This window comes from Podarcis muralis, chromosome 17 (assembly GCF_964188315.1).
Source record: "Podarcis muralis chromosome 17, rPodMur119.hap1.1, whole genome shotgun sequence".
Classification (NCBI taxonomy): Eukaryota; Metazoa; Chordata; class Lepidosauria; order Squamata; family Lacertidae; genus Podarcis; species Podarcis muralis.
The window spans coordinates 28355433-28369236 of NC_135671.1; the positions used below are offsets into that span (position 1 = coordinate 28355433).

The following is a 13804-nucleotide window of genomic DNA, read 5'->3' on the forward strand; positions in this document are numbered from 1 at the left end:
TAAATTACAGCCACCTATTGCTGGCTAGATAAATGATGCTGAATGAAAAAACAAGCCCCACATGGTTTAATCATTGATGTGAGAATGAAAGCGCCATGCAGCTCGCTGCTTCTGAAACTGCACTGCGAACATAGTGCTAGTGTGCAGTTCAGTTGTATTGGTCCTGTGACATGAATACAGTTGTGCCCAGAAGCTGATTTGGATTTTCCAATCCATTTTTCGCACTTTGGAACTATTGTGGCATAACATCATGCTCTCTCACTAACAGTATTGGCAAAGTACATTTCTCATGCTACTGTCTAGGTCCTTGGGGCCTGTCTGTAATTTTCCAGTCTATAATTTAGCTCCCCTTTGCTTTTATATTTCAAATAACACATTTCAGTCAGATTCCGGTCTGGACTCTAATGCCTTTCAAGCAACCTAGAGGCAAATAAAAGTGATTTGTTAGTCCAAATTGAAGTTCTTTGCTCCTTTATGTTCATGTAGACTCTTTGTATTTCAGGGCTTCGTTGTTACAATCACTGCCTTATTGATTCCCCTTCTAATCAAAGCCAAAGCCATGCTTGTGTTACTTCATATTTGCTGTAGAGGATTTGTGGTCTGTGGTGTTTACCAACATCTGTGTTCAGTTTGCTCAGATATTTTCATCTTTCTGCATAGCTGTCAAGCGTCCCTTATTTGGCAGGACAGTCCCTTATCCCAGCGCCATGTCCCGCTGCTGTCCCTTATTGATGATGTCCCTTAAATAAGCTACTGAAGGTAATGGGGCCCTTTCTATGTCCAGCTGTCCTTTGTCAACAACAAATTGTTGCTGGTTTTTTGTGTTGAATATATGCTATATGGTAATTTATGGACCTAATAGGTATCTAAAGCCATTTGCATGCAACAAAATATGTATTTTAACAAAGTAATTGTTGATCCCTTATTTTGGCTGCTGATCCCTTATTTTCGAGGCTGCTGGTCCCTTATTTTCAAATCTGTAAATTGACAGCTATGTCTTTCTGTTAATGGTGTGCCTGACAGTAATGCTTTGAGTCACTTGACTTTTGAAACTCAAACTCACACTCTTCTGTATTATTATTTTTAAAATGCATCAGCCTATCACATTTTCTATGCTTAAACTTGAGGACAAGGGCCTATACCTGGTGATCTTTATAATGAAAGTCAACTAGTTTTGGAATTGCAATATTTTGATGACCTTTTTTTTCCTCTTGCAGGTTGCATGCCTGATTGGATTTGATGCTTGATTTGCATGACTCCTAACAGTCAGTTTCTGGATTTGTCACTCAGCAAGCATGGCCCAGCCAGCAAATATTAACGGCAGCTCCACAGGTAACTTTTTGCCTTATTAACCTCCCTAGTATAGCAAAGTTATACTAAGCCTATTGTTCAGGGCATTTTTTTAAAAAATGTCATGTTCTTAAAATGCTGTGTACATGTTTATTCCCCCAAGTATTGAAATACTATCATGAAATATCTCCCTACCATGTGGTTATTTCCGTGTCAGTTTTGTCATGTCTGAATGGCTCGTGCATGATGTCTGCATCCAAGTTATCCGGTGTATAAGTTGCATAACTGATAGCAGCAAGCTGGCTTCTGTTTTTAACAAGAAGCAACAAATGACCTGGAATCGTTAAGAGAACTGCAAGTAGGGAGACTTATGGCACCATTATGACGACTTGTATAACCAGAGTTAAACAGAGCATTCCTGGTTTTGTTTTTTCCTTGCCAGGAACGGAACATTTCTGTCAAAGGAAGTCCTGTAAAGCTCTATCAGGCTTGGAATCTTTTCATTGTCATGACTCCCTCCCACTTGTGACATTATCCTTTTGCAGAGGGTGCAACCACTAGGGTCTGAATGCATTTACTGGGCTAGAAGGAGGAGTCTGTACAGGCTATGTACAAATGTGTTGTTGTTTACAACATTTCTATCCTGCTTACTATCTTAAAAATATCTCTTAAGAAAACTGAAGCATCAACGGACAACGTAAACAACAAAAATATTAGAAAAGCACACAGTTGCACATAAAAATGTTACTTTAATACAAAGTTAGAGGTGAATTGCCAATTCATTTTCTTTCTGATATACCCTTCCCCTCAGCCTCTGGGTTCTCACCCAGGATCCAAACAAACATTGCCCTTCAAATGCCCAGGAGTCATTTTTTCGTTTGTGCATAGCAGTTTGCAGCTGCACAACACTTTTGCATGAAAACTGCATTGTCTATACACACAGGTCAACGTGTTTTCAAACTAGTGTGCAACTGTGTCCTCTGTTCCCCTTCCCTCCATTAGGCTTTCCACAGATAAACATTCTCATATTCACAGTCTTTTGGAAGAGAGGCGCTGGGAGATGATGTGTTAATATGCTTCTATGCAGCAAATATATATCTCAGTGGTACCTTGGTTTAAGAACAGCTTAGTGTATGAACAACTTGGATCAAGAACGCTGCAAACCTGGAAGTAGGTGTTTTGGTTTGTGAACTTTGCCTTGGAAAAGAACATGTTCCGCTTCCTGTTGAGTGTGTTCCATTTGTAAATTGAGTCCCCCGCTGCTATGGGAAAGCACGCCTTGGTTTAAGGATGCTTTGGTTTAAGAACGGGAAAGGGATTTAGTTCGTAAACCAAGGTACCACTGTCTATAGAGGCAGCTAAGATACTACCGTACTGCTTCATATTTTGCTTCATTCGAAGACAAGTTGGACCTGGTGCTGGGGCGTGGCGCAGTCCTGTCCCAGCAGAAGGTGGCCCTTGAAAACGCCCCTGTGCTTGAGAAGTGCATTCTTGGCACAAAATGGATTATAACCGTTCCAGCAGAATGAGCTTTAGATTGACAAATGGTGTGTGACATGGGGATGATGTCTATACAGCACCCCATCAAGGCGCCTGCATCCAGCACTGAGCACAAAACTGTCATGCAGTGTGTACACGCCAATAGTTCGTGTGCCCCTCCTGTTGCAGAACTGGTTTATGCAGCAGCTTCCTTGTGCACCTCATTGACGACTCTGAAGCCATGCATCTATGCTTTTTTTCTTCTGTCTGGGTGCACCAAATCTGAGAGAAAATTAAGCACCGCTCGCTGAATTACCTGATTTTATTATATTATGTGTCCAACCAGAAAATATGATTCTAGACCCTCCTTCCTTCAGTTTGGATTTGGATTTGATATCCCGTTTTATCACTACCCGAAGGAGTCTCAAAGCGGCTAACATTCTCCTTTCCCTTCCTCCCCCACAACAAACACTCTGTGAGGTGAGTGGGGCTGAGAGACGTCAGAGAAGTGTGACTAACCCAAGGTCACTCAGCAGCTGCTTGTGGAGGAGCGGGGATGCGAACCTGGTTCACCAGATTACGAGTCTACCACTCTTAACCACTACACCACACTGGCTCCCAGTTGCTGCAGGAAAACTTACTAGGGTAGGATTAGGCAATCACGATGTTCAAGAAGCCCTTCAACAAATATCCTACTATAATGTAGTTTGAACTTTCCCCCCTCCTTTCTCTAAAAATGGATGTGTGGGATGTAATTTATAATTAGTAAACAAACATACCAATTTTAGTTGTGGTATCTCAGCCACTCAGGAAAGATACCGAACTGCAATGCATTTTGGGTGAGAATCTACTAACAAATCATGGCAAGTTGAAGTTCAGTAGAAGGGCTTCTGCAATGGGGCTTCCTCTCTTTTCCTCCCTCTGCAGCCTTCCTCCCCAAATAATTGACTTTGGGGGGGGGGGGTGCAGTTGGGAGAATCCTCAGAACACACAGCAGAATAGGAGGACCAGTCTTCTGCCAAGCGTATGCTTGCCCAGGCAGAGAATTTGTAATAATGTGATAGTGAATTGCACTTACGGTGTCTTTCCTGGCTATTTTGAACATGAAAGATAGGCTTCAACTGATATTTGAACGTATGGGATGCAGGTGGCGCTGTGGTCTAAACCACTGAGCCTAGGGCTTGCCGATCAGAAGGTCGGCAGTTCGAATCCCTGTGACAGAGTGAGCTCCCGTTGCTCAGTTCCAGCTCCTGCCAACCTAGCAGTTTGAAAGCACGTCAAAGTGCAAGTAGAGAAATAGGTACCGCTCTGGCGGGAAGGGAAACGGCATTTCCGTGTGCTGCTCTGGTTCGCCAGAAGCGGCTTAGTCATGCTGGCCACATGACCCGGAAGCTGTATGCCGGCTCCCTCGGCCAGTAAAGCGAGATCAGCGCCGCAACCCCAGAGTCTGCCACGACTGGACCTAATGGTCAGGGGTCCTTTACCTTTACCTTTACCTTTAAGTATAGATTTCCACACACACACACCCAAATATATATAACAAGTTCATCTAGCTGTGTCAGTGTTTTGGAGGTATAAGGTTAAAACATATAAAACCAAATGGAAAAGGCCAAATTGATTTTAACCCTACGGTCTCCTTTCAGTTAACCAATCATGTCAGCCGTAGAACTTCAGTGCAGGGCACCAGGTTGTGTCAGAGGAGGTGTTTGAAAAGGAACTGGAAACCCTTTAGGGCTATTAGCTTGGCAGAAGTTGCTTTCAATTTTGGCATTCTGTTCAGAAGGCCGAGAAACTATTTTTTTACGTAATACAGAAGGAATTTTTCCCTTTGGGAGATAATGATTATGCATGGAATTTGTGGGGATGGATTTGCAGTGCAGCCGGAGTGTTGTCTGCAATGTGTTTCTTTATTGGTCAGGGACATATGAAACCGGATCGCTCTGCTTTGAATAATTCACACACCAGTAAGGCTGTTCCACTGTTTTAAGTGGTAAACAATATTGCTGCATGTGCAGCCACGTTACATACGCTGATATTTCTTCCGACAAATGCATAAAAGAAATAAAATTGCCCCCCCGTATCTCATTAAGAGTGACTTCTTTTTTAAAAGCACAGCACCCAAACCAAAGGCTAACTAGGGTTCTGCTCTTCTGACACTGTCGGGACTTGCTTTGCATTATACACCCTTCAGCTCTCCGTTCCAACGTGTCATTCTTGGTTTTTTGTGTGTGTGTTTGTTCAGATCATGAGCGTTTCATAATAGCGTTGGACTCCCCGGCACGTCTGGTATTGGTTCTCTGCTGTGCCGGGTGAGGGAGTCTGGTCTCGTAATCCGCAACTGGGCGTTGAGAGCATCGGAACAGGTTTCTTAATTGCCCTGTATTCAAAGAGCAGAAAGTCAAGCTAAACAGGCGGAGGGTTTTTCCTCTCCATGCTCTGAATCTATCGGGACGAAGACCAGAACGTTCGCTTACCGATTCCGTTGTCAAGTGTGTCTGCTCATGGAGACGGTTGTAGCCCTTCAAACGGTAGGTTCCAGAGGGGTTGCAGATGTTTGGAACTAATTTCATATGGTGGTGAGCAATGAGTCGTCGATTACACGTTTGGGGAGTAGACTTTTTCATTATGTGTGATCTTCTATTTTAGCCAGCAAGACTATACTGACTGGAATATGCAGGCAGGTTTTGAATTTCTATTCTGGCACTTGTGTTCTGTGTGCTTTGCACGTTGCGTTGTCAGAACATAGGAACATGGTGTGTATTTGTGTCTCCGTTGCTTTGAGGCAGGATTAACAGCAGTCGCTTTATTAGGCAGGTAAGCTAAACAAGAACATGCTGTTAATAAGTCAGTTTTATAAGATTTGCAATGATTTCGGACACATCTCATGCATACACTTAAAAGTTTCCTTAAATTTTGTAAGTTGAATTAGAGTAGATGGTGCAGCAGTAATCTGTTTAAAGATCTGAATGCGTGATGCAATTTTGATTTATTTTGATTTATTTCAATTAATCCTGACAGTGTCACATGTAATGTGGTCTACAATGGACCATCTATCCAGAATTCAGCTGGAACCTTCATGGATGCCTTAAATAAAGGGGCAATAATCTCCAAAGTGGACTTATTTGGGGTGGGGAGGAGGGGACCTGTTTACTTGGACTACTTATGGCATGTGCTTGGAATATCTGATATCACTTCTTGCTGTGTGTGCTATGATCCTAATTGAATTTTGGATGTGTTCTAAAGTGGAGTTAAATCTAAATATAAACGTTTTAGTATCTTGTGGCCAGTTAAGCTTTCTTTTGCTTATTCGGATTGCTCCTGAAAACTCGTGTACACCTCTCCTCAAATCAATTTTGATGCTGCAAAGGTCTTTAGTTACCACTTGGACTGGCTCCATCTTGTGGTATACCACATTAAAGAAAGTGAAAATGTTTCTCCATAACCAGGCATTTGGCTGTTAAAGGCTTTATAGGTTAAAACCAGCACTTTGAATTGGTCCCGGAAACTAGCCAGCAGCCACTTCAGCCAGGACAGAATTGGTGTAATATACTCAAACCATCTTGCCCCAATGACAAACCTGGCTGTTGAATTCTGCACCGGCTGGAGTTTTCGAACTGTCTCCAGAGACAGCTCCACATATAACACATTGCAGTAATCTAAGATAGAGTTTACCAGAGCATAGATGATAGAACTTAGGCTATCACTTCCCAAATAGGGGTGCAGATGCATCACCAACCAAAGCTGATGGAAGGCATCAAAATTGTTGTTGTTGTTGTTGTTGTTATATTATATTTTCCCAACCACTCTGGGTGGCTTCCAGCAAAATATTAAAAATAATAAAATGCCAAACATAAATGTTTGCGATACAGGGCTGCCTTCAGATGTCTTCTAAAAGTTGTATAGTTCTTTATTTCCTTGACATCTGCTGGGAAGGCTTTCCACAGGGTGGGTGCCACCACTGAGAAGGCCCTCTGCCTGGTTCCCACCTCACTTCTTGTAGTGAGGGAGCCACCAGAAGGCGCTGGACCTCGGTGTCCAGGCTGAACGATGGGCTTTAAACACCGACACTTTGAGGGAACCGCCAGAAGACCTTTGGAGCCTGACCTCAGTGTCCGGGAGGCTGAATTGTGGTGCACCGAATTTTGGACTCAAGTGGTACAGTCTAGATTTATGCCACCACATTCTGCATCATAGGGTATCTTTCTGAGGGACTAGGTTAAAGGGTTTTTCATGAAATAACCTTGAGGATACAGGAGAAGCAGGAGCAAGCACCTCTTCCATGAGTTCATGGTAGAAGAAACAGTGCCCTAGGTCATGATACTGCAGTTGGAAGATGTCTGTAGACAAGGTGGGAGGTGAAGACGACGATGGGGACCTAGCTGAAACCATCTGTGGTTGTGACAGGCTGGGAAGGAGCAATTTAGGAGTGGAGCTTTTATACTGCCTTGCAGCAATATGTGGCTTGCAGAAATTATGGTTTTGTTTTATGAGGTGCAGGTTTATAGAGAAGCTCCCAGTGGCATGCACACTTGAGACTACAGAAGTGCTGGGCCTAGGCATTATTTTCTGTCACTTCTAACTTTGTCTCCTGGTCAGTTAGGTTTCTTTTTCCTTCCAAGAAAACTGAACAGTTTGTTCCCTGTTTGAAAAGCTAGCAGTTCCCTGAGGAGGAGGAGACATATGGGCAAGTTGGGGCAAGGTGCTGTTCGTATTGGGGAGAGGCCTTGGAACGGGGCATTTAGAAATCACCTTTATAAATACAAATTGGTGGTTGTTGTTTTTTAAAAAGGTAACTTGGGTTCTTAAACCTAGAAGCATTACCATATTTTTTGCTCCAAAAGATGCACCAGACTATAAGGCACACCTAGTTTTGGGAGGAGGAAAACAGGGAAAAGTTATTCTGAATCCCAGAAGCCAGAACAGCAAGAGGGATCTGGCTTCTGGGATACCGTGTGGCTGTTCTGGCTTCTGAGATAACCGCACCAAGCCTCTTCAGGGCAGCGGGATGAAGGCTCCCCCTGCCCGAAGAGGCTGCGCACGGCTAAGGCAGAAGCGAGGACGGCGTGTCGCTGAAGGGGCGCTGCGCAGTTCTCCCTCTCTGAGAGGGAGAACTGCGCAGCGCACCTTCAGCGAATCTGGAGAAGGAACAGAAGGGACTCCTTCTGGCTTCGCATAACAGGTGCTGCGCAGAGAGGGAGAGCTGCACAGCACCCCTTCATCGAAGCAGGAGGAGGAACAGAAGGGGCTCCGTTCCTCCTCCCGCTTCCCTGAAGGGGTGCTGCGCAGCGACATACGTTCCATAAGACGCACTCACATTTCCCCTTACTTTTTAGGAGGAAAAAAGTGTGTCTTATGGAGCGAAAAATACAGTATATAAAAGTCTGCATAGCGCACAGAGGGGCACATTTCAAGCTGAAGAAAATGCTAAAGAATGTAAAAGCCATTGTCTTCCCACTTCATTCTTCCATAGTTATGTTTACAGTTTCACACTTATTTTAATAACTCCCCCCGGTTGTTTTTCCTCCTCATATCTTTCCCTCTTTCTTGCTTCTCTTCATTCTCTGGGAACCTGGGAAAGATGCTGAAAAGCAGCTATAGAGGACACACCCTCCTGCTTGCAAGAATTTCAAAAGCATGTAGGTGTATTAATTAACTTGATAGCATCATTTGCCAAATGGAGCTGAGAAGGCACCTTTTGAAAATAGTTTGGGGCCTCTTTCGTGAAAACTCAGCAACAAAGAAGAAAGTGATCCGCGTTTTTAGTTTGTTGTCTCCATATAGAACTTGTTCGAAAGATGGTCTGAAGTGAATCGTTTGAAGATACCGTATACTATAATATCTAGTGCTGTTCACCATCATCAGAAAATTGTAGGTACACAGTGGATTCTTTTTACCAGCTAAGGAATGAGAGTGCTCTATAAGCACAAAGGCAATATTCGCACTCCTGTGAGAGAGCCCCATTTGTGTGTGGACACAACCTTATACAACTAGTTTTCAGCCTTCAGATTTAACTTTGCAGTCTTGATTGCATTTTAACTCCGCTTTGCCCAAAGGTTGAAAACATTTTGCTTTGTAGCTCACTGTGAACCTGATCAATATACAGCTGATCTTACCTTTTTTAGCCACAGAGGCTGGAAATGTCCAGCTCGTTTAGAAAGTGATCAGTCTTTTAAAGAGCACAATCAATTCCCATCAAGTTTCTGATTACCTAATTAAGGTGTAGTATTAATCTTAAATTTGGGGAGGTGAATTTTGATGATGATGATGGATTTTATTATTTGCACCCCGCCCAACTGATGGGGTTGCCTCATCTACTCTGGGCGGCTTCCAACATACAGTCGTACCTTGGAAGTCGAATGGAATCTGTTCCGGAAGTCCGTTTGACTTCAAAAATGTTCGGAAACCAAAGCACGGCTTCTGATTGGCTGCAGGAAGCTCCTGCAGCCAATCGGATGCCCCATCAGACATTCGGCTTCCAAAAATAGTTCGCAAACCAGTACAGTCACTTCTGGGTTTGCGGCATTCGGGAGCCAGAACGTTGGAGAACTAAGCTGTTTGAAAACCAAGGTACGACTGCATATGGAAGCACAATAAGACTTTACATGTTAAAAAGCTTCCCTATATGGGGCTGCCTTAAGATGTCTTCTAAAAGTTATATACTGTAGTTACTTGTCAGTGTGGTGTAGTGGTTAAGAGCGGTAGACTCGTAATCTGGGGAACCGGGTTTGCGTCTCCGCTCCTCCACATGCAGCTGCTGGGTGACCTTGGGCTAGTCACACTTCTCTGAAGTCTCTCAGCCTCACTCACCTCACAGAGTGTTTGTTGTGGGGGAGGAAGGGAAAGGAGAATGTTAGCCGCTTTGAGACTCCTTAAAAGGGAGTGAAAGGCGGGATATCAAATCCAAACTCTTCTTCTTCTTCTTCTTCTTCTTTTTGACATCCGACAGGAGGGCGTTCTACAAGTTGGGTGCTACTACTGAAAAGGTCCTCTGCCTGGTTCCCTATAGCTTCACTTCTTGTGGTGAGGGATTACAAGAAGAAAATGAGGACCAAGTGAATGTTGTTCTACAGCACAGTTCTGCAAAAGAATGTTGGCCCGTGAAACTTCAAAATACCCTTGTTCGAAGCACCTGGGAAAATGCACCCGTGCTCCAAATTTTAACGCTGTAGAATCTTCCTACTTTCTTTGTACTCTCGGCTCTCTAGTAAAAAGAATTGACTCATGCACTGAGTGAGTTTTCTGTGGGCTGGAATGACGACTGTAAACTTTCCCAGGCAGCTTCCACTGGTGTTTCTAAGCACTGAGCACTCAATGTTGCTCTACTTGTTTAGAGGTTAAGCAAAAATGGAGGCTCCCAGTTTCTTATTGCAGCCGTGCAGGAGAGAAGAGGCCAGGCTTGTTGACCTCTCACTAAAACAATAGTTCAGAATGGAACATATGAATGCAGCCCGTGAATTATCCAAATCCTGTGGAAATTCTTTGGAACATGAAGAAGAGTCATACCCCGACCAAGTCCTTTGAGACTAAAGGTAAAGGGACCCCTGACCATTAGGTCCAGTCATGACCGACTCTGGGGTTGCGGTGCTCATCTCGCTTTATTGGCCGAGGGAGCCAGCATTTGTGGCCAGCATGACTAAGCTGCTTCTGGCGAACCAGAGCAGCACACGGAAACACTGTTTACCTTCCCGCCGGAGTGGTACCTATTTATCTACTTGCACTTTGATGTGCTTTTGAACTGCTAGGTTGGCAGGAGCAGGGACCGAGCAACGGGAGCTCACTCTGTCATGGGGATTCGAACTGCCGACCTTCTGATCGGCAAGTCCTAGGCTCTGTGGTTAAACCCACAGCGCCACCTGCGTCCCTAAGTAAATGTGTACAGGATGGCAATGGAACTAAGGGTGGGCACCTGGCTGCTGACGGAACTTCTTCATTGTACAGTAGACTCTCGGGTTATGTTACTCTCGAGTAATGTAAACTTCAGGTTGCGAAAACGGCAAACCTGGAAGTATTTTTCCAGGTTTCGCCGCTCACGTATGCGCAGAAGTGCGTTATCGCACTGCGCATGTGCACAGAAGTGGCACCTCTGGATACAGATTTTTCAGGGTGCACACAGACCCCCGGAATGAATTAAATTTACACCCAGAGGGTCCACTGTACAGTGATGTTGTGAGCTGCATCCCAGCCCCAGAGCTAGAGGAGAGGTCCTAGGAGTTTGAGATCTGCGCAGTGCCAGCCAAGGAGGTGAAAGATGTGAGAATAGTCAGTTCTAATGCTTTATTAAAGAACAGTATAGACTTACAGCTAAAGCAGCCCGTTGGTTCTCCTTGCTCTTACAGGCGCAAGCCTGCAGCAAGCAGGTGCCCAACACATCACAGCTGTTCTCCCCTCTCTGGGCTCAGAGCCCAGTATCTCAGACCCACAGATAAGGGTACCTTCAAATCAAACCAATTAAGTTGCATCAAAGCAAACATATGAGCTCATTGCTATAGCAACTAGCAATTAATTGTGGGGTTATCTTGACTACCAACAGGTCACCTTTGGATCCACACAAGTGACTTTGTGGGGTGCAAACGTAGAGAATTGTGTCCGCCTTGAAGCTTTCATTTGGCAGTGTTTTAGGTGCAAATACTTCTTAGAAGTACTTCTTAGGACGTGGGTGGTGCTGTGGGTTAAACCACAGAGCCTGGGACTTGCTGATCAGAAGGTCAGCGGTTCGAATCCCCGTGATGGGGTGAGCTCCCGTTGCTCGGTCCCTGCTCCTGCCAACCTAGCAGTTCGAAAGCACGTAAAAGTGCAAGTAGATAAATAGGTACCGCTCCAGCGGGAAGGTAAATGGCGTTTCCGTGCGCTGCTCTGGTGCGCCAGAAGCGGCTTAGTCATGCTGACCACATGACCCGGAAGCTGTACGCCGGCTCCCTCGGCCAATAAAGCGAGATGAGCTCCGCAACCCCAGGGTCGGTCATGACTGGACCTAATAGTGAGGGGTCCCTTTACCTTTACCTTTACCTTTTTACTTCTTAGAAGTAACATAGGTCGATAGCAACTGGGGGCTCAGCTCCACTGTACAGTAAACACTGAAACAAGATGTGGAATATTGTCTTAGATGGGTATGCTATTTTAAAGCTGCCTTCTCTCCCCCTGGAAAGTCTCAGTAACGTATAAACTTTAGGGTGTTATGTTTTGAACCCAGCAGGAGTTGAGTTGAGTTTTAATCCAGTATCATCTCACAAAATAAAATTAACAAGCCAAAGATCCTAGCTGAGCTAATGTAATTATTTGCTTCCTTACCACTTTCTACTTGAATTTCATGTGCATTTAGATTATATTTAAAGAGTTCCTCCCATAAGGAAAGTTGTTCTTAGCCTTCACAGTTGTTCTCATGCTGATGTTTCAGAAATCTCTGTGCCTTCAAATGCAGTTCTATTTGTTTGACACTTAGGTTGGCAATGTAGGCTTTCATATACCACATTCCCCCACAAACCTACATGAGTCATTATGACTGATGAATACCCTAAAAGGATTTTTTTAAAAAAAATATCCCTCATCTTAGTAGTCATCTGGGTGTCTTATCTGCAGCAGAGGTTTATGTGAGCAGATATTTGCAAGCCTTTTCTGATTCCTTCAAAGTAATATTTTTTACTTATCTATTATCTATTTTTCCTTTTCCTTATAATTATTTTAACTTGAAGATGCACAACACATTTGCTATGGGAAATGTACGTTGTCACAAAACCCAATCCATCTCGCAGATCAGCCTAGTTGTAAAATGGAATTGTTATCAGCAAGGACCAGCAAGGAAGGTCTGTGCCCTCTGTCATAGTTCGGACAACACTGGGAGTGAATAGCAGCAGTGTGACCTGTTAGAATATTCCATTCCACCTTAAAAGGAACAGGCATGATTGTTGTGTGTCGTGTGCCTGTTTACACTCCAGCACAGCACAGCTTGGTGGGAACTTCCATTTGTGCATAGCTTTTGCTTATGCTTTTTGCTTGGACACGAAGGGGAGAAGACATGTTTTTCCCTTCGTCCTGATGCTGAATAAAGTATCTGTAAATACGCTTTACACAGCCTCTCTCTGCCACTTCTGTTGCGTGTTATTCACTCTTCTGATTAGAGCGTGCTCAAGCTTCTGAAGGCTTCTGAAGCTGTGAGTCGCTGTTTGATGCTGAGCCAAGGACCAGAGATCGCCCAGCTGCCGGCCGGTGGGCTGGAGCCAGCTGGGGGCTTGCGAATTGCCCCCGTTCCCTTGGACGCATCTCAGCATGACCCCTCTCTCTTGCTTGTGCAAATTTGGCAGGTGGGTGTCACAATGACACCTGGGGTAAGGTGCTTTGAAGGCCCGGAGTCAGGACTCCAGCGTGATTTGTAAGGTGCTGCAAAAGGGAAGGATGGATACACAGGAAGAGGCAGAGGCAGGGGAGGCAGAGAGACAGGAGTAGAAATGGGAATTCAGGCTGGCGCGGGAAGCACAGAGCAGCTGTGAATGGGGATGTGATTGGTCCAGAAGAGATGGATGGCAGATTGGGGGAACGACAAGGCTTCCCACCCTCTTACAAACACACCTACGCATTCCCTCTCTGCAGGCAACACTTTGCTCTCGCCTCCCTGCTTACTGTTCCCTGGCTGAATAGAGCGGGCTTTGTCATGGGCAGTCCCAAATTACACCAGGAGGAAAAAAGGAGGCACTTTAGGTATTAGAGTCATTGTATGAAAGGCAGCGGAGGTGCAGCACGCCTGGAAACTTCCAGGTACCTCCTGTCCTTGCATATGGTGATGCCCATCCTGCTCATTCCCTCTTTTTCATGGCTGTAGCTATTGCTGCAGGGAATGGAAATTTTACCGGAGTCCCAACTCCTGAAGAGCTGGTTTTCTGTGGAGTCCCCTGGTAAAAATCTTTCATTTTAGCACACTTCCTTCTTTGGTTTCAACTTGGCCCTTTGCAGGGTCCATTCCCTCCTCTGTTTCACTTGCTTGCCCATTCCTCTCAGGAGTCTGTTAGTCTTTTATTAACACCCCATAGTAGGCTGTTCTGGC

The 13804-nt window shown here is 44.7% G+C and overlaps 1 protein-coding gene across 2 annotated transcripts in view; it reads left to right on the forward strand.

The window, feature by feature from the left end:
* KANK1 (KN motif and ankyrin repeat domains 1) overlaps nt 1–13804 on the forward strand; it is a 124262-nt gene that overhangs the window by 68541 nt on the left and 41917 nt on the right. Inside the window, exons 1-2 of one of the 2 annotated variants that reach the window (XM_077921584.1) lie at nt 661–759; nt 1218–1332. In XM_077921584.1, coding sequence (XP_077777710.1) covers nt 1296–1332 — 37 coding nt within the window. In that variant the 5' untranslated portion in view covers nt 661–759; nt 1218–1295. Of the gene's footprint in view, nt 1–660; nt 760–1217; nt 1333–13804 lie in introns of those variants that run through there. The other variant, XM_028711473.2, reaches the window with a different exon arrangement.